We start from the raw sequence: 20519 nt of genomic DNA, 5'->3' as shown, positions 1-20519 counted from the left end.
CACCACGCAGTCACGCACGTCTGAGTGAAAATTTAGCAATCTATCGGCCGAAAGAGGCGACATACGTTTTCCATTTACAACTCGATCAAGCACCGCCCGTGCGATCAGTACCGGCTGTCCGTAGCGGCGTTTTAATTCCTTTAAAACCAGTATGTAATGACTACCGGCGGTACCTAATCCCTCAACACGACGCTTCGCCGAACCCGACAAATACGCGGACAATCTCACCATGCGTTGACCATCATCGTCTAACCGTGAATGAACATTTTCATAAAACAATTCAATGAAATTAGGCCAGTTTATAGCTCTCCCATCAAACGGACTTATTTGTACCGGCGGCAAATGATGCTCAGCCCACATTTTAGAATTTAAACTCAAAGATAAACACGTTTGCTCAGCTAGAGAAATGTTATCATTTACCGTTCTGGATCCTGCTTGATTTGGTTGGAGATTATCGATCCAGGAGTCTACCGATTGGTCTGGCAACGGCATTTGGTTTGCTGGTGAAGGATTTTGGTAATGTCTTGGAGTGTAAGAAATCGTATATTCACGACGTTTATCTGACGCGGTAAAAGTCTCTGGTTCGAAGCGGGCACTTTTTCTTTGAGTTGATTGTAACACGTCGTGTTCGTCAAAGTTATTGAACCTGTGGCTCATAAAGGGACTCTTTAAAAGAGTTGGTGTCTCTCGGCAATCGTCGGGTTCTCGTGCTCTAGATTCTCGAAGTTGGTCAGTCGCCGCCCCCATTTCACCACCGGACTGCTTGGCGCACGCTGGCTGGAGATTTATTGTATTATCGCTGTCCTCTTCCATTCTTTCACTTGAAATCTGAGAGTTCCCTTCGTCAGGAGCCACGCACGATCTTTCAGGTTCACGGTCGATGTAACTATCAATTTCATCGTTCATACCTTCAACTTCAGATATAACTTTCTGAACGCATTCTTCGAAAGCAGCTTTCGACTCTGCGTTGCGAATTTGAGGTAATGTGTTCGATATAATTTTATTATAGGCGGCCAGTTTAAAATGTAACTCTGTTTTTAGGCATGCCAGCTGCGATCTTCGAGCCTTCTCGTTTATCAAATTTCGACTTTTGGTCATGACTGATTCAAACTCAGTCTCTGTGTTGATACGCTTTTGTCTAAGCGTGGATAAGGATGACAAGCCCTCAAACGTTTCGTCAGCTGCAGAGTCGCCTTCTTCCGTAAATGTCGACGATGAAGCCACTGCTGCTCCAGATTCTTTAGTATTTGACTTCTTCAACAAATGCGTCATATTCAACTTTGTCAGATTTAGGCACACAGATGTTCCATGTCATACGCGTTTATTGTAAAACGGTTGACTGTAAATAAAATGAAATAATCAAAAAACAATCACAATATGAGGGCGGAAAGAAAATGCATAACCTAAAGTTAATAGAAAATAAACTTACATATGATAACGCTCCAAAGGCCTAAATCGACAAGAAACTGACAGGAAACGTGAACGATAACGTTATTGGCATAAAAATAGCAACTAAATTTAGAAAGCAGTTAATAAGAATGAAATATAAAATACATGAACAATTAAAACAATAAATGACGACGATGGTCATATGGGTCCCCGGTTACGATACCCTCACCACAGTTCTACCTAACGAGACCAAATGCCACCCACACGCTAAGTCAATAAAGCGGATAATGCGAAACCACACCACTAACATCATAACAAGATTAAACAAGAACGTCCTACGACGCGTAAAGTCGAGATGCAAGAGCCACGCGTGACACGTCGGATGCAGTAAAGCCCGCGAAACTCCGGTCAAAACAGAAAAGCAATCATCGATAAAAATTAGCCGGTCGGAACGCAAGGAAGAACAGCGTTCAAAATATTATCAACTGAAAAGAAACTTCTATCGCCGACAACCACGACGTGGGTTAGCAGGTTCGAATGTCGTGGGGGATGATGTGCGAGAGGATTGATGGATTCTTCTCCACCGTAGGGTGGTTCACGTCACCGCTGCTCGGTTACGGCTTTCTCCATTATCAGGTCTATGCATCTAAAACAAATAACTGACTGCTGGGCTTACTAATATCATAATCCAGAATTTGGCATTTGACTCCCAACTATAATCAGCTTGGCGAAATCTTTTTTTCTTCTTGTCTTCATATTGAATACTGTTCACTCTTGTTTACAAATCTGTACTCTGGGAATTTTATTAAATGGTGTGGCAAACAATTCTTATTGGACACATAGTGGGCATAACGATCGTTTCAATATTATGTTGTTGTTGTTCTTGTTCTTTGACACGTTTTGAAAAAATCGTTTTTCTTATTGTTCACTGGACCAATTGTTTTGAAATTTCCAGTGAATAAAGATTAGATTTTTTGCTAGAGGGCTATTTATTTTCTGCTATGACGTCACAAAATTATTTGGTGCTACGTGTTCATACATTTGAGCATAGCTCTCTTGTTTCTAATTGGAATTCTTATTTTTATTCTAATTTTTTTCACTTATTTATTTATTTTATACTATAAAATTTATCTAGATCTCTTTTTTCTAACTTTAATATAGCCCCGTGGTTGTGTGTGTTAGTGAATTGATTCAATAATTTTAGGAGAGTGAACAGGTACCAATTCTTTTCGGCAAAACCTTCCATCTTATATTCTGTTCGTTTTGAACCTTATCCAAGGTTTTGTTTGCTCTCCTGATTTCATATTCAGTTTTTATTTATTTGTTTTTCTCAATTATTTATTCGCCCTTTATGCTTTATGGAGCCGAAGTATACTTACCGTAATCTCCCGTTTCATTTTGTGTGTATTAAGGAGTTTCCAAAATAAACTATCTATCTATATACCAGGAATGGACTTGTACCGGTAACCGGACGAGGGCCTTGGCCGCCGTCCTATTGGTTGCCCTATCCCTTGGAATTAATATGCAAATCCTATCACCATAACGCGCAGTTTGATTGGTTGTTGGGTGGGTGTTGTTCCGAAAATTACCAAAGTTCAAATTGTTGGTTACCGGGTTTGCTGTTTCAGCAGTTGCAGCTTTGCAGTTGGGTTAGGGTAGTTACGGTATAAATTTACGTACCGGTACCGGTACGTTACCAAAGCAGTGCAGTTTGCAACAAGATTCATACTACATATACACACGGTATATTTCTGTACCGGTATCCGTTGAAGACAATGACCAAAGTGAAAGCTATTTGTAAGCTCGATGGCGACAAAGGAGTAAAAGGAGACATTTTGCTGGAGTTGCAAGGTGATGGTACTTGCAAAATTACCGGCATAGTGGAAGGATTAAAGGCAGGAAAACATGGATTCCATGTTCATGAATTTGGGGACTTCTCACAAGGATGCATGAGCACTGGTGGCCATTTTAATCCAAATTTAAGAGAACATGCTGGTCCTGCAGAAGTGGATCGTCATGTTGGAGATTTGGGCAATATCATAGCGGAAGAAAATGGACAAGCTGTAGTAGATATTACTGATAGTCAAGTCACCTTGTGTGGTGCGAACTCCGTTATTGGAAGGGCAATTGTAGTTCATGCAGATGAAGATGACTTGGGTCGGGGAAAATTCGATGATAGCAAAACTACAGGCCATGCTGGGGCAAGACTAGCTTGTGGTGTGATTGGGATTACAAAATAGATTTAAATATAATTCCAGGGGGTTTGATTATATTTCTGTATTTCTTCAGTCACATCCTCTATTGTATTTAAGCCGACATCAAAATTAACAGATTGCATTTTGGAAACTGGATTAAAATGTAATAAAACTGTAAAATGAACATATTTTATAGAAATCAAATATAACCTGATGTTATGATGATTAAATGTCTGAAAAATTTCATAATTTAGTTCATATTAATTAGCAAATTATTGCGTTAATAAGGAAAAGTTTCTCTACTACAATGTTATATTTTGGTGAATATAATTTAGCATCATGATTTAGTACCATTGAATGTGTAAAGTTGTTTTCGTCATTAATTTTGCAATCCCTTGAATAATCTCACTGTTTAGTGAATTTGTTCCCTTTTTACTCTTTTGTGTCGATAAATTGAAATTTAATAAACACTGTAATGATTTGATGTATTTTTTTCAAATTTTTGAAGATATCACCTCATCTGTTTGCAAACTTCCATGGAGCTGGATGATTATGGGATCATCTTGAAATCTCTACTGTCATATATGATAATATACACTGTATCAGATCACAAGTTATGAAATCATTTTCTGATATAATATTCATCCATTTTTATTTGTCGCCTATATTTCTTAACATCGTTGAATTTTGGGCTTTGTCCCGTAAGCATTGTACACTATTTATTTCATCCTTTGATATGTGTTATTTGATTCATCTTCAAATCCTGCACATTATTCATTCCGTTTTGGTTTTTTACATTAATAGTATTTTGTATTATTGCTATTTTGTCATGTTTTTTTCTATAAATCATGATAGAAAATACCTATTGTGAATATAAACAATTGAGACCTGCATTTTTCTAGAGAGTGCCAACTACATCTGTCCATGTCCATATAGTTAAATTTAAAACGAATATCCTTAATGGACTCGATAAATAACGAAAACACGATATATATACATATGACGTTTTTCTTTGTAAAGTGTGACTTAAATTATGATTTCTCTACAATGATACATGCGAAGGACAATGAAAAAATAGTGAATTCTAATATTCATATTTATATCTGGGTGATCTTCCCGATAGTTGTGGAATCCCCTCTGTATAACATAGTAGTTATTAGTCTACCGGTACACCAGTATTTTTTTTTATATGAAGGTTCTATATTTGTTATTTTGTAAGTTTTTTCATTGTGAATGGTAGAGTTCATATGTGTCTATTGCTTTTTTATCGCAGAATAAATATCTATTCAAACAAAAATAATGGCTTCTCCCAAAACAGCCGTTTGCATTCTGGAAGGAAGTACTGAAGGTGTCAAAGGCATCATCAATTTTAAAGATATGGGTGATGGTACATGCTCCATCAAAGGTGAAATTACAGGACTGAAAACTGGCCAGCATGGGTTTCATGTTCATCAATATGGAGATTACACTAATGGTTGCACCAGTACAGGTAAAATTTATTCACTTTTGAAGTATGTTTCGACGAACTGCTGTTGTCCAGAGAGTGGAATTTCTCTAGGGAATCAACATTTTGAAATTTGCATTTGGCCATAAAGAAATAGCTGATAGTTTTCCATACTTCTTTCTTTTTTGTCAAAATAAAGAGTAACCCCCAAAAACACAGAACCCATATATTTCTTCAAATTACTTCTGTGATAATAAGAGTAAAATTTGGTCTTGTTTGGGTTTGAAATTCTGTTTGTGTATAATTGATGAAATCTAAGATGTTTTGCACGAAAGTTATGTTCTCTCAGGGATATGAAGAGAAAGTAATTACAAAGTTTATGGGTTCTGTTTTTTGAGGTGAACCATTATTAGGGGAGAATTGGAATTGGAATTTTAGCATCTCAAACATTCTTCGCCATTCAGAATATAAATTTCGAGCTATGGCAAACTTTATTGAATTCTGCATCGGATTTTCTGCAAACTAAGCTGTACTATTTAATTGCTAAAACAGTGTACCATAATTAATATGTTAATCTTCAAAAATTTATTATTCTTGAGTGAATTTCTGCTTTGTCCATTCAGGAGGTCATTTCAATCCGTATAATAAGGAGCACGGTGGTCCTGATGACACAGAGCGTCATGTTGGAGATCTCGGCAATATAATGGTTGATGAAAGTGGGAAAGCCACAATCGATATTACTGATAAGCAAGTTAAACTGGATGGTGAATTTTCTGTTGTTGGCAGGGCAATAGTTGTTCATGCGGATGTAGATGATCTGGGCCGTGGTGGTTTTCCTGATAGCAAAACAACGGGTCATGCAGGAGGACGACTGGCTTGTGGTGTAATTGGACTTTCTCCAGCCAAATGACTAATGAGTAAATCGTCATTATGAGCAGTGGTGTCTTGGAATATGTAATCATGTTTTATTGTCTGTCTGTTTATTTGGTTTATTGTTTCCAAAAGTCCAGACTTTTTGTCTAATTTCGTCCTGATAATGAATGCAACAATTTTTATTTTTGCGTAAGTTGGGATATTGTTTTCTGTTGTGGAACATAAAAGTGAAAACTCGAAAGTAATTGATAATAATGTTTATTATATTTGGTTTATTATTTTTAGGTTTTCAATCTTGTTGGTACAGTTGTGCTTGAAGTTAAAAACATGAAGATCAATGTTTTTTAGTGGTTTTTATGTTTTGATCTGTATTCCTTAGAAATTATTCTTGCGAGTATTGCCCAATTAAATCAACAAATTGAGACAAAATCATTATTAACAACCTATATGTTGTATTACATAAATTTTCATGACATTTTTTTAAATTTTTTCTTCATCCAAAACATGTTCCAGAAACCTTGTTTACTGCTCCAATAAACAATTTTGTTCCTGAAGTTTTCTCATGAATGGCCAATACGTGTTCTCTCTACAATCATTGTTTTGTTTGTACTTTTTTTGTGATATAGATCAACCAATAATGATTTTGTGTTTTATTGTTTTTTCGTAACTGAAAATAAGTTTTGAAATAATGCAAACTTAGTTCAAGTCTATGTAAAGTTCTTTTCAGCAATATTACAACATTTCATTCGTGTATATTTGTGGATTTCAGATTATTAGATTAAATTATCTAGGTTCTTAGAACGGCATTGGAAATTTTTTTCATCGCTTATCATTGAGATGTCGAACGAACTACGTTTTGATGGGAAAGTTGTGATTGTAACGGGTGCTGGTGGAGGTAAATTTAGGCATATATTACAATTTTAATGTAAAGTTAATCTATTTAAGCCATTCAAAATCTGAATTAAATTTTAGAATAAAAAATAGATAAAACCATTCACAACATTTCTCAATCCTCCGATCTTTCAATACCAGATACACTTCAATACAGTTTATGAAATAAAGCTATAAAAATATCACTTGTATGTTAAAATTACTGCAACTAGAAATTGATTTACAAATTCCATGTCATATAGCATCCTTAGTTCAAATGTGTTCTTTTTTCCTATTATTATTTTTGTTTTATTATTTATAATTGTATCAGGAACTCTTTAATAACATATCTATTTATTTCAGGCCTTGGAAGAGCATATGCGCTAGCTTTTGCCTCTCGGGGTGCCTCTGTAGTCGGTAAGTGACACCGAAATTCATTTTACAATAGGAAATTTTGTTCTCTATCACTTCTGTTCGACATTTGTTTAGAATTGCCCTAAAAAAATTTTTGGCTTTCAGTGCAGTAACTGAACAGATTATTATATTTACGGTATGTATGTCACTAGAAGCACATGTGCAACCACCAGATAGTTAGGAATACACTTGCAATGGCTGATTATTAAATGATTCACGTAACTGATGGTCGGTAATTAAGCTCATCAATTTTGCAGTTATATTTCAGGAAAATGCTTCAATAACTACTAACTAGTGAAGATTTGTATTTTACATTTCATAGTAAATGACCTGGGATCGTCAAGAGCTGGGGAAGGAGCAACAAGCACTTTGGCTGACAAAGTTGTTGAAGAAATTAGAAGCAAGGGAGGAAAAGCTGTGGCTAATTATAGTATGACACTTTGGAATTGAAAAATGCAGTTGCTATCTTTTTATAATAGTGTTAAATTTCCTCTGTTCACCATACATTATATTTTGCATACACAATGAGTCTGTTAGCTACAGACTTCATTATAGTGTGTGACATGGTTACTATCGCCCTTCTGTTAATTTTGCATTAAATATTCATTTCACACAATTTCAGATTCTGTCGAAGATGGCGAGGAAGTTGTACAGACTGCACTTGATCACTTTAGCAGAATCGGTAAGAGTTCTACTTAATGTATTTATATAAGTATTTCATTCCTTGGTTTTATGTTACTAAATAAGCACTTTTAAGATTACTGCACAAAAAGGGAGGGGGAGGGGTGATCAGTATTGGAAATTTTTTCAGTATTATAATATTTGAAAAATTGATCATAGGTTATGCCCCTATTATTCTAGCTGGTTTATCTAGTCATTTTTGTTTGTTTCTTGTCCTAAATTTTCTGAATATCCTATGAATTTCAAATGGGTTTTATGCAATTTGGTACTTGAAAAGTCCTATATGCCAATGACAACTTCATTGGATGTATTTTGGTTCCTATCGATACTGTACTGTATGCGATACTGTACAGAGACCACCAAATAATTGATATTGCTATAAAGTGTTTTTAATGAATTCAGTTCAAAGGTATTGTTTTTGTGAATTGTCCATTTTCACAGTGAAAATGATTTAAGTTAATTTTGAGACAAAACGGCCAATTTTGATATATTCAAGTTATTTTAAATATACTTCATCTTAGAGGGCGAAATTCTAGAATATTGTATGACATAACATCCCTAGTGCTAGAACACACCTAAGATACACCCCTTACTGAATCTATAAATATGTCATTTTCAGATATCCTGATCAACAATGCCGGGTAAGATATCATAAGAATATTGTATTTATTGTGCTTTTATGCCTTATATATTATTTTGGGAAAAATAAATAAACTTTTCGCTTTGATTTTGATTATATTTTTGAGATTACTAGTAATTTGAAAGAAACATGATATAGCTTCCATTTTCACTGTTAGTTCGGTTGATTATCTAAGTTGGGTTGTGATTGATCAAGTGACCTGTCTATACAAGTTGTATAGCTTGATTTCCTAGCTTTCGTTTCATCGATGTATAATGTGTATACAATTTGTCTTTAACATCTGCATCGTTGAATGTATCAAAATCTTGGATTTTCATGTCAAAATTGTTCAGAATTCTTCGTGATAAATCATTTTCTCGTATGACTGTTGCTGAATGGGACATAATCCATCGTGTTCACCTTCGTGGATCTTTCTTGTGCACCAAAGCAGTGTGGGAGCATATGAGGAAACAAAAGTATGGTCGTATCATTATGACATCTTCTGCAGCTGGAATTTACGGAAACTTTGGCCAAGCTAATTACAGTGCTGGTGAGATCAGATTGCTATAGGGCAGGGATGACGAACCACTGACCCGCGTTTTATTCATGACCCGCCAAGGCAAAAAATGCTAACATATCAGTGATAAAAATTGATAAAACCGGCCTTGAATTAATCTAATAATAACTAAACTATTAGAATGTACCGTCAGTTGGGCAGACGGGACTGCGATCGCTTATATTCGAATCGCTAATTTCCGGGCTGTGTACAGTTATTCAGCTATTGGCTCTGACATTGTTTATGACATAACAATGCAACTGATCTGTTCAATTATCGCAACGTCTTATCTCTTTCGGGAATGCATCTGCAGACTGTTTTAGGGGTCACACGAGAACTAGATGCTACTTTGCATTTTATTATTTTTTCGCCTACAATGCCGTTGAGAAAACAAAATTTTTCAGACTTGAAATAAAAACCTAGAAATCTGAAATAACAACGGAGCATTGTAAAAGTGCCTTATTTGGAGAAAAGCTGATCAAAAAATATAACATTATCAGACTCATCCACCAAACTCTTTGGAACCGTAAAATAATTTGCCGCATCATCCTAAACGTTTTTGGTAATTTGTATGCGTGTTTTCGACTCTAGTTTCATAAAATTGAGTGCCATAAAAGTCCCTGATAGAAGTGCTGCATAAGTAAAGCCAAAAACTACACAAACTCAAACAGAAGCATATAAGATCGGATTCAGAAGTTTCTTATAGATACGAACATTGATTGAATATCTGTGACCCACTCTCTTCTGTTCCGCGATAAAAATATAATTTTTGACACATTTATTGAAAAAGGTTCGCCATCCCTGCTATAGGGTATATAATGGCCGTAGTTCTTCTATACTAATTTTTTGTTTTTTAGGCACATGTCTTTGTGAGGTATCATGTCTATATCAGATTGAATAGATTTTTTCATTTTTTTTCAGTTTTTTTTTTTTTTTCAGTTCAAAATACATGAATATGAAAAATATGACCAAATGATATTTGTATAAATATAAAATTTTATGAAAACACCTAAAATTCTCAATCTTAGATTAATGGTACACTAAAATTATTACAAATTTAATCATTTATCATAACAATAATCATACAGTTTCAATTATCCAAATTTTTACTAAACACCATTTTTTTAGTTTTGAATTAAATTGATCGTACAATTAAAATATTTTTTATAAATCAATATCATACAAGATTTCAATCAGCAAAGTTTTATATTTTACATGCATTACTATACTCAGATACTTCAATTTTTCCCCTTAATGAAGATAAATTCTTTAAACATTCTCTTGTATGAGTCAGCAAAATCTTGCAAAGCCGTGGGTCAAATACCGGCAACTGGATTTATTATAGGCAAACATGGTGGGGTCTCGTAGCTTCTTAAATATTGATTCAATACTTTACAACATTCTGGTTCATACAACTAGTTAACGTTTAACTATACTTTGTTACAGGATTACAGCATGTTAGTCTGATTAAGTTATATATTTCTTCCTTTTGTCATATCACTACTTCCTCTGCTATTGATCCTTATTATATCCTTGGTGATTTTATAAGTTTTATAATAAAAGTAGGCTTTGGATTGAAATTTTATAAAGAGTAATGTCCAAAGTGTCAAATAAATCGAATATACTCGAAATTAGTAATATTAGATATAGTAAGTTTTTGATTTTAGGGACAAATTTTCATAATAATATCTTCATTTTAAAATTTGCCATTTTGACCCATTGCCACTTGACGAAAGAAAAATGAAACACTCTCTTCACTCTGATAAGACTATAAAATCATATTCCTATGATTATGCGATAATTTATGAAAATTGCTATTTTGTCCATAACTTAGTATAGAATATTTTCAATGTTTTTTTCTCAGATTATACTTGGAATAGTATATTATGTGGTTTATCCCGTCCCCGATTGCAAGCAAATTTAAGGCTATCTGTTCTAATTGATATTTAAATTAGAACTAGGGCTGGGATGGCGAACCTTTTTCAATGAATGCGTCAAAAATTATATTTTTATCGCGGAACAGAAGAGAGTGGGTCACAGATATTTAATCAATGTTTGTATCTATAAGAAACTTCTGAAACAAATCATGATACAGCGGTTGTTAATGTTGATTTTGGTGTAGTTTAGCGGTTGTTATTAATGTTGGTGTAGTTTAGGGCTTTACTTATACAGCACTTGTATCATGGACTTTTTATGGCACTCGAATTTATGAAATTAGAGTACGCATATGAATTACGTTTAGGATGATGCGGCAAATTATTTCACGGTTCCAAAGAGTTTGGAGGGAATTCCACTCTGATAGTGTTATATTTTTCTATCAGCTGTAACCATATTAAAAGCAATTTTACACTGCCCCATTGTTATTCCAGATTTTTATTTCAAACATTTTGTATTCTCAACAGCATTGTAGGCGAGAAACCAATAAAATGCAAAGTAGCATCTAGTTCTCGTATATCCCCTAAAACAGTCAGCAGATGCACTTCTGAAAAAGACAAGACGTTGCGAGAAATGAACATCAATTGCATTGTTATGTCATAAACGATGTCAGAGCCAATAACTGAATAACGGCACGCAGCGGTGCAGACATGCGTCCAAGATTAGGGGTTTTGAAAATTAACATACCGAAAAATTAACAATTTGAATATAAGTGATCGCAGTCCTGACTTCCCAACTGACGGTACATTATAATAGTTTAGTTATTGTAAGATTAATTTAAGGCCGGTTTTATCACTGATATGTTAGCATTTTATTCGAGCCTTAGGGGGTCACGAATAAAAGGCAGTGGGTCACTTTGTGACCCGCGGGTCAGTGGTTTGCCATCCCTGAACTAGGGTATGGGAGCTTAATGCGATTTTACAAATATATATATATATATATGGATTTTCTATTATAGAATTCTGTCTAATGAATCTTAAAATTCTCTCTCTTGCTACTAATTTGGAATAAACTAACCTTTTTTCATTTGTGCGACATTCATTATCTTCATCATCTAAGGCGGGGTATAGAAAAGAAAATCATGCACATGCTATTATAACCCCCAGTTGCATTAATTTTTAATTTCAAATATTTTTTTGGATTACCTTAGGGTTAACCAACCCCAAATGGAAATGTTGTCTCTCTGAAATTGAAGCCGTTTTACTAAACTTTGTGTGTATTTTCCTATTTTTTGCAATGTTTATTATTTTTCTTGAAATGCAATAATTTATTTATAAGACTTTGTTAATTTGTTAAAAAATGAAATGTGTAATATTTGAATGAAAAGTTATATATACAGTTCACACATGCTAGAATTTCCTTGTGATTAATGATAAAAATCCATCAGGAATATTCATGACCGTGTCGAATTCTTTAAAGCTATGTTTTGCTTTTTGTAATGGTAAAATATTCCTATAAACATGCTTTATATATTACATTTTTGGTTATAGAATATTGGGGGTTAATGGAGCCCATACTGATTTTTATCTCTTATTCAATTTTTCAGCAAAACTTGGCTTGGTTGGTCTCATGAATACACTTGCTATTGAAGGAGAGAAGTATAACATCAATGTTAACACAATTTCCCCAGTTGCCGGAACTCGCCTGACAGAAGATATTTTACCACCCGGTAAGTCTTTTTATTTCATGACTTATGATCTTAACATAAAAATAGACATGGCATCATACTAACCAGGAGTTTTATATAACAGTGTTGCTTAACCTATGGGTCGTGACCCAAAATAGGGTCACTTGAAAAATTTCCTGGATTGCGACCCAAAATTGAGTCGCTTCAAAATTTTCTTGGGCAAGTTTTTTTAATAAAAACCTCAAAGTTACTGTTTTTATTTTCTAGTTTATTTGATATTTATATTGAATTGTTGCTCAATTGTAATTGTATATGTGGGAAGTATTCACAGCGCAAAAACTTGGCAGCTGCTGTTTTGCTCGAGTAAAGCTACGCCACAATTTCACACCACGAAGACTTGCTTATGGCGAATAAGTGCAGCTTTTTCACTTTGAGTTAATTTTTGGGAATATAAATTTTATGTAAAAATTAGTCAGTTCAGTTTGTGACCATATAAGGCATGAGCATGACATACCACCTAGTATTTGAGCATATCCTCGGGTCGCAAGATTCTACAAAATTTATTTTTTAAAAAATTTGGGCTTCAAAAAAAAGTTGGTAATCCCTGATATATAACACCATGTGACTGTGATCAGTCCAAGAAACGTTCTATATATGATTGTATCTTCTAGGTAACCAACTTATATAACCACCTTCCTTCATTACTAACTGAGCTAAAATTAAAAGTATGTACAGGTTTGCCCAAAGTTCCTCACTAAGCCAAACCCATGTTAGCATATGTCTAGTACGGGGGTGGGCGATTACTTTCCTGGGTGGGCCGGTTCCAGATAATGGACTTGCTTACTGGGCCGGAGGCTGAATATGAAACTATGATTAAAAACACTTACACACTCCGACGGGCCGTAATTTGCCCACCCCTGGTCTAGGATGTATTAGGAATTTTAATTCTTACAATCTCGCCATCTTTGTTTCAATTCAATCTGAGCATTATTTTTGTTCTTTTCATGTTTTTAGAGGTTTTTGAATCTTTGAAACCAGAATTTGTGGTTCCCATAGTAGTCTGGTTATGTCATGACGAGTGCCATGAAAATGGTGGTGTCTATGAAGCTGGTGGTGGATTTGTGACCAAAATCAGATGGCAGCGAACTGATGGAGCAGTCCTAAGAGAAAAAAACAAACCCATGACGGCAGAAAATATTCGTGATAACTGGGATAGAGTTGTTGATTTCAGCAGGAATCATATTATATCTGTAAGTATATTTAGGATAAATAGCAGGGGTGGGCAACAGTCAGTATGTGTAGCATGGGCAATATTCCCGGATATAACAAAACTAGCTTAAGTTGATGCATCGGATTCCTTGCCAAATGATATCATAAATTTCTGCTGTCTTTTCAGTATTAATTTGAAGTCCGTTAATCTGTGTTTCCTTACAGCTCATTAACGAGGGTAGTCTCGTCCAAAGTGTTTGTGATTCGTTTCATGTCGCCGTTTAACATTGCTGACTTTATTCTGACTTAGCAGCTTATGAGAAATTAGGCACAGAAGTTTATTTTCCTGACTAGTGCATGTGTATTCTTTTTTACTTGAGGACATAGCACTGTATCTGAGACTAACTGCAATCAAGCTGCAATCCGCCAACAAACTAACATACATTTGATCATTGTGACGTAGGACTGTTTTAAAATTCCAGTCCACAACGATTTTCATACTAAAACATAATTTGTCTTCATCATTGATGAAAGCTTCTTCTACCGCTTGATGAATTAAAAAATGTTATACTACAGTTTCTCTTAGTTAAATTTGGATAATAATTAATTCTAGCGAGAAAGGCCACATAAAAACTCCTGCTAGTCGTTGCCAAACCAAGGGCTCGATTTATACATGCATAACTCTGATTGCACTAATTCTCTTCTGTAATCATTCCCTATGATATGTGCGTACGGCGTGTTACGATTTGTAGGGTTGGCTTCTATGCGAATTTTCAGAAATATACATAAATGATTGGGGGTGACACCGGCGGTTTTTACAAATCCGGCTAAGTCATTTATGTGACAGACTGGTATCACCTCAATATTTCTTTCTATTCTAGACTATCAGAGAGTCGACTCTTGCTGCTGCAGAACAGGTCATGAGAATTGAATCTGGAGACAATGACCTTCATTCAAACCATCCTATACAACCATCTATAGCGATTAAGCATAAATCTGAACCATCTGTACATGTTTATAATAGCAATGATGTTATTAAGTATGCTTTAGGAAGTAAGTACCTGATAGAAATGCGGTTTTCTAGTTATATAATCTTCAACCAGTGATGCCCAAATGAATATTATTTAAATATATTTGAAATTAGTTATATTTGACGTAATGGATTCTTGATATTTAGAATAATTGATACATTATTTATCATTTGAAATATATGGCATTTAATGGTCTGACAAAAACTTAAGACTTCATTTGGTTATGACACCGAAACAATGTTTAATTCAGCTATTCTATATCACTAAATCAAATTTCTCTGAAAGATAATGATTTCTGTAAATTTCTTCGTTGAATATGACCCTACTTGAGAAAAAGTTCGATATTTTGTATTTAAAAATATTATATCAGAAGTGATTCAAGGGTTGGTCTTACTGTGTAAACATTTCAAACTCAAGATCTGGCCTAAGATTCAATTGAAGTCGTGTAACTAAGGAAAAGGATAGAAAACAAAATTCAGATACTTAGTTCATCATAGCTTAATACATATCATATATTTATGCATTGGCAGAAATCATTGTTTGAGAAATTATCAATATAATATAATATCAAAACTTCACTAGTGGATGGCAACCTCATAAAATTTTTCAATAATCTTCTTTCTATCCTATTTCATTTTGATATTTTCACATTTACAGTTGGGGCATCTACCACTCAGGAAGATCATCTGAAATTTTTGTTTGAAATGAATGATGATTTTTGTGTCTTGCCTACTTTTGCCGTTGTGCCTGCATTTACTAGTATGGTAGGAATCACAAACGTTCCTGGACTCAGTATCAATCCAGCTAAGGTCAGTTAACAGTTTTTAAATTTGATCGTGCTACACTGAAGAACGGGGTTGTAGGTTGTAGCATATTCAAACCTTTGTTTGTCCATAGAGAATGCTCAGTCAAATTAATGCTTTTTTAGTTCACTTTGGAAAACGGTTTGGTTGATATCAGGCTTCAAACTAAAAAGTAACAAGTCCTATTATACATTCTTATAAGAATTGATTCAACTTTCTCTTGCTTATGGTTTGAATTATTATAAGTTTAGGTCTGGTCTGATGCAGTCTTGAGTCGCATCATTTACAAATACAAAACGGATTTATCCATGATCTGAGGAGAACGATGGAAATTATTTTAATAATTCGTGCTTTGGTGAATCTAACGCCTATGCTTCTAGTTGGACAATATTCAAACTATTTGCCACAAGCATTCTTGCAAATCTTGTATATTGTTTCACTTTTCCATGTAGATTCTTCATGGAGAACAATACATTGAAATCTTCAAGCCTATCCCAACATCTGGCAAGCTAACAAGTCAAACAAAGATTTCTGCTGTCCTGGACAAGGGATCTGGGGCAGCTGTTATAACTGATGGTATATTTAGTTAAAGATTACTATTGTTATCAATTCATGATTTGCCTTCGATACACACATTTTTTTATACGTTTTTAGTAATATTGAGAATAAAAAGTAAATTAACCGTGATTTGAGGTGTAAATTTTGGTCATATTTGAAGCAAGATTTTCAATCCTAAACATTATAAAGTGTTTATTATTATGGGTTGTTATTTGCTTTGAACAAAGCTCTGTAAAAGTGGCTACCTAGGCATTGATGGTTTGGGGAAAACAGTCGTGTGAATGAACTTTTTTGACAGTGAATAAAAATAACGCTCCGTTCACTATTACAGTTGACACTTTCGATGAATCTGGTGAAAGATTATTTTTCAATCAGTTTGTGACTTTTGCTGTTGGTTATGGCAACTTTGGAGGTCAAAGATCATCTTCAGGAGTCAAGGTAACATATTATAACCCCTAAAGTTGATGCGCCAAGTAATATTAGTGCATCTCATTACTTAAAATTGAACAATACCATGACAGTAGTATGATCGTAAACCAAAACATGAAGCTTATATAAAACTATTAAACTAATCATTTAATACAATATTCATAAATTGCCAATAAGGTTGTGCATTCTTATACAATGGTCAATTTCAATCACACAAATATGAATATTCGAAAATTAATGTTAAACACTTCACCAATTGATGACAAGGCGTGAACCTAAAACCCATATTGTATCCTTTATTATTTTTCATTATACTACCCCTCAAGGAACCTGTGAAACCACCCAAGCGTTCTCCAGACGCAAGCATATCAGAGAAGACCAGCAAGGATCAAGCTGCATTATATCGTCTGTCTGGTGACTCAAATCCTCTTCATATAGAACCTTCTTTTGCTGCAATGGGTGGTTTTAAACAACCAATTCTACATGGCTTATGTTCGTATGGATATGCTGCTCGCCATGTTATGATGAAGTATGGTGACAATGATCCAAATAAAATTAAAGCAGTTAAGGTAGGATTTTGCTTTCCATTTTGGTCTCATTTTATTCATTTGTGCTTTTTCTTGTTGAATCATTGTCATTCTATCAAAGATTTGTATCAAACAAATTGCCTTACCCATTCACAAATTCCACAACCTTCTATACAGATTGAGCGGTATTCCCGTAGTGTGTCTACCAGGTTAGGATTAGGCCATAATTTTATTTCAATTTTCCTTATTTCAGTTTTATTACAAGTTCGGAGACTGTCCGTGTTAGCCAAGTGAATATATGTTTCAGTCCCTTTACACAACTTGATGTAAAATAGGCGAACAAAATTAGTTACCTCCATATTGGTACACACATTCCTGGAGCACCGATCGAGCAACCACATTCATCAGTCGACATATTTTATTCTCATATCTGCCCATTTCTTTTTAGACTCGTTTTGCGAAGCCTGTATTGCCAGGACAAACCTTGCGAACTGACATGTGGAAAGAAGGTTCTAGAATTTACTTCCAAACTGTTGTAGTAGAAACTGGAGTCGCTTGTTTAACTGGTGGATATGTTGACTTAGTAGATGGAACCGGAAGCTCAAGCAGTTCATCGAGCAGTGTAAATCAGGCACAAGAACAGGTTGGATTTTTTGTTGATAATCAAAGATGCCTATCAACAAATTTCTTGACAAAAAAATCGAATAAATTTTATCCACATTCCAGCCTGTTGAAGACAAGCTGGAGAGTGATGCTTTGTTTGAAGGGGTTCAAAATTTAATCAATGCTGATATGGTGAAGAAAGTAAATGCAATTTACCAATGGAATATCACTAAAAATGGGAAGGTCACAAGGCAATGGGGTATGTCAATATTTCTTTTATGTCAAGTCACATTGTTATTAAGAAGGTTTGGTGTGAATTTTATTTAAATATATTGAGGTCATTTTCGTCTATAATTATAAATACTTAGAATCTGTGTGATATTTTCTGTATGGTAAGCGAAATGGACTCAATAACAATAATCTAGCAGTTGTCAAATTGATACTCAGATAACATATTCTTGATAAGGATGGCCATAAATCGAAACAATTACCTAATATTCTGGAAACATTTATAAACTTTGACTGGAATGCTATAAATTTTTGTCTGACCCTCAGATGTCAAATAAGACAAATTACAAATGAATCTATTCTAAATTATGCGAATGTCATTTGTTTTCCTTCTACAAGGAGGTAAACTTGTAACACAGAGTTGACAACACACGGCGCGCAGGTGCGCTCTTGCCTCTTGCACATATAAGCTCGTACTAGATGGTCGTCAAAACCACCTGCTTGTCATGTGTTATATGCTATTTCATTTTTGTGTTTTCATTTCATCAGTGAAATGAGCAGGCAGGCTATTTTTAATTGCCGCTAGTTATCCGTATATAAACTGCATCTCATTCATAAAAACTGCTTCTCATTCATAGTTTCGTATTAAATTTTCAACCTCCGGCCCAATGTCTGTAAGTGGCCCACTCAGGAAAGTAATTGCCCAAACGCAAATTAATGGCGTCAGACCTAGTGTGCATATACTTTAATGTTTTCTCCATTAATAGCACTTGATCTCAAAAATGGTTCTGGATCAATGACAAGTGGTCCTGCTTCAAAACCTGGTTGTACACTCACCATTTCCGATGATGATGTGATGCTAATGTTTTCAGGAAAGCTAAATCCCCAACAGGTGATATTTTAAAGAATTTACCTCTAATTGTGAATTTTAATCGTTATAAGTTAAATTTGATTTCTCGTGGCCCCCTTGCGGAGGTTTTTAAAACTCGTGGCCCCTGTTTATCATTCCAGGGGTATTTATAGTGTTATTTTGATTGGAAGATTCCAAATCCCATTATGTTCAAACAATTCATGCATAAAAAAAGCGAAAAAAACCCTGTGAAATAACCTTATCAAGCAATAAACTAGGAAGAACGGGGAGTTTTCTTGTAAAGTGAAAAGTAAAATCAGTTTGGCGGCTAGCATTGTGGCCCCCTTCAAGCTGCTCTGTGGCTTCCTTAGGGGGGGGCCGAGGGCCCCCGGTTGGGAACCGCTGTCTTATTATAAACTGGTAGCATTCACTACCAGACAATCATCTATATCAATAAACTGTTTTTTTCAAACACATTTTGATAACAAGTTGGCTAGCGGGTGCGTTTCTTTCATCCAATAACCTTTCCCTTTACACGAGTATCAAAATCTTACGCTATTCATTCTCAACAGAGTTGTCAATATTTGTTTAATTTTAGGCTTTCTTCAGTGGACGTTTCAAGGCTGCTGGCAATATCATGTTGGCACAGAAATTGGAAACATTATTTAAAGCGCAGGCCAAGTTGTGAAGAAACATATTTTTGGCCGCATACCAATCATTAATCTAAAGTTTTTAATCCTTTATTGATTACAAATCAAATATTATCGCTCAATGAATGGACAATAATTTATCATCATTATGAGCAACCTTTTCTGCTTCATTAATAGTCTTTTATTATTTGAAAAATCTCATGCTTTCGCATTACAAACTCCTTCATTCTAACTTTTCATTTTTTCTGATTTTGATAGCAAATTCGATCCAATTTTAAACTTTTCATAAAATATGCCTGTAATTCAAAACAAAGGTGGTACGATGGTACCATATCTGCTAGTTTTAAATCATGAGTGCATATTTATATAAGATTGCAACTACAGTGTTTTGTTGCATTCTTTAATTCATCTTCCACTGAGATTTGCCAACAACTATACCATTGATAATGCGTGGAATGATTGCAGATTTTGCTCTAAAGCTCAAATCTCAAAGAATGCTTTACGGTTATTTGTCAACATTTATCGATAAGTAAAATTGAATTAATGTGCTTTGGTCAGGGAATTTAACAACCTATCATTGTTATTCTTATTATCATTGTTGAATATATATGTTGTTTTTGTAATTTTCTTTGTTTTAAGTTTTCAGATGCTAATTTTTAAATCTGATTATGCAATAAAAAAGTTAAATATTACTATATTGAACATCAGCTTCATTGTTTACATCAGTGGTCCTCAAACCATGGGGCGCGCCCCACAAGGGAGATGTACACAAGTGAAGCTAATTAAGAATAAAAATATTTGTTAGATTTGATCTTGCCCTCTATTCGAATATTTACATATCTTTATTTTTTAGAGATTGCGGAGGCTGTTGTGCTTTGTATCTTTATTATCTTAGCATGGGTCTTACTATTTGGTATTTGTAGCTTATTGTTAGCTAGTTATTTTTGAGATGGTTCGCGAGACTTGAAAATTTGAGAACCACAAGTTTAGAACAACGACTGTTTAGACAGTTCATTTTGAAAACTTTG

The 20519-nt window shown here is 34.5% G+C and overlaps 2 protein-coding genes and 1 pseudogene across 2 annotated transcripts; all 3 read left to right on the top strand.

Moving 5' to 3' along the window:
* Positions 1–2897: 2897 nt before the first annotated feature.
* LOC120338142 (uncharacterized) lies at positions 2898–3775 on the top strand (annotated as a pseudogene).
* Positions 3712–6671, top strand: LOC120338131 (superoxide dismutase [Cu-Zn]-like). The gene is made up of 2 exons (XM_039406073.2): positions 3712–5073; positions 5652–6671. Exons 1-2 carry the CDS (start codon positions 4884–4886, stop codon positions 5936–5938), a joined length of 477 nt encoding a protein of 158 aa, XP_039262007.2. The 5' UTR covers positions 3712–4883; the 3' UTR covers positions 5939–6671.
* On the top strand, positions 6657–20183 carry LOC120338122 (peroxisomal multifunctional enzyme type 2-like). Its single transcript, XM_039406062.2, has 17 exons — positions 6657–6796; positions 7135–7188; positions 7508–7615; positions 7808–7867; positions 8486–8507; positions 8839–9035; positions 12523–12645; positions 13618–13853; positions 14694–14865; positions 15501–15652; positions 16099–16222; positions 16536–16642; positions 16960–17202; positions 17609–17803; positions 17887–18022; positions 18759–18883; positions 19440–20183. The coding sequence occupies exons 1-17, from the start codon at positions 6739–6741 to the stop codon at positions 19527–19529; spliced, it is 2202 nt and encodes a 733-aa protein (XP_039261996.2). The 5' UTR covers positions 6657–6738; the 3' UTR covers positions 19530–20183.
* The last annotated feature ends 336 nt before the right edge of the window (positions 20184–20519 follow it).

The sequence above is a fragment of the Styela clava genome, chromosome 1 (assembly GCF_964204865.1).
Source record: "Styela clava chromosome 1, kaStyClav1.hap1.2, whole genome shotgun sequence".
In the NCBI taxonomy this organism is placed as follows: Eukaryota; Metazoa; Chordata; class Ascidiacea; order Stolidobranchia; family Styelidae; genus Styela; species Styela clava.
Note: the sequence above shows the minus strand (reverse complement) of the source record. Positions and strands in the feature narration are given on the sequence as shown.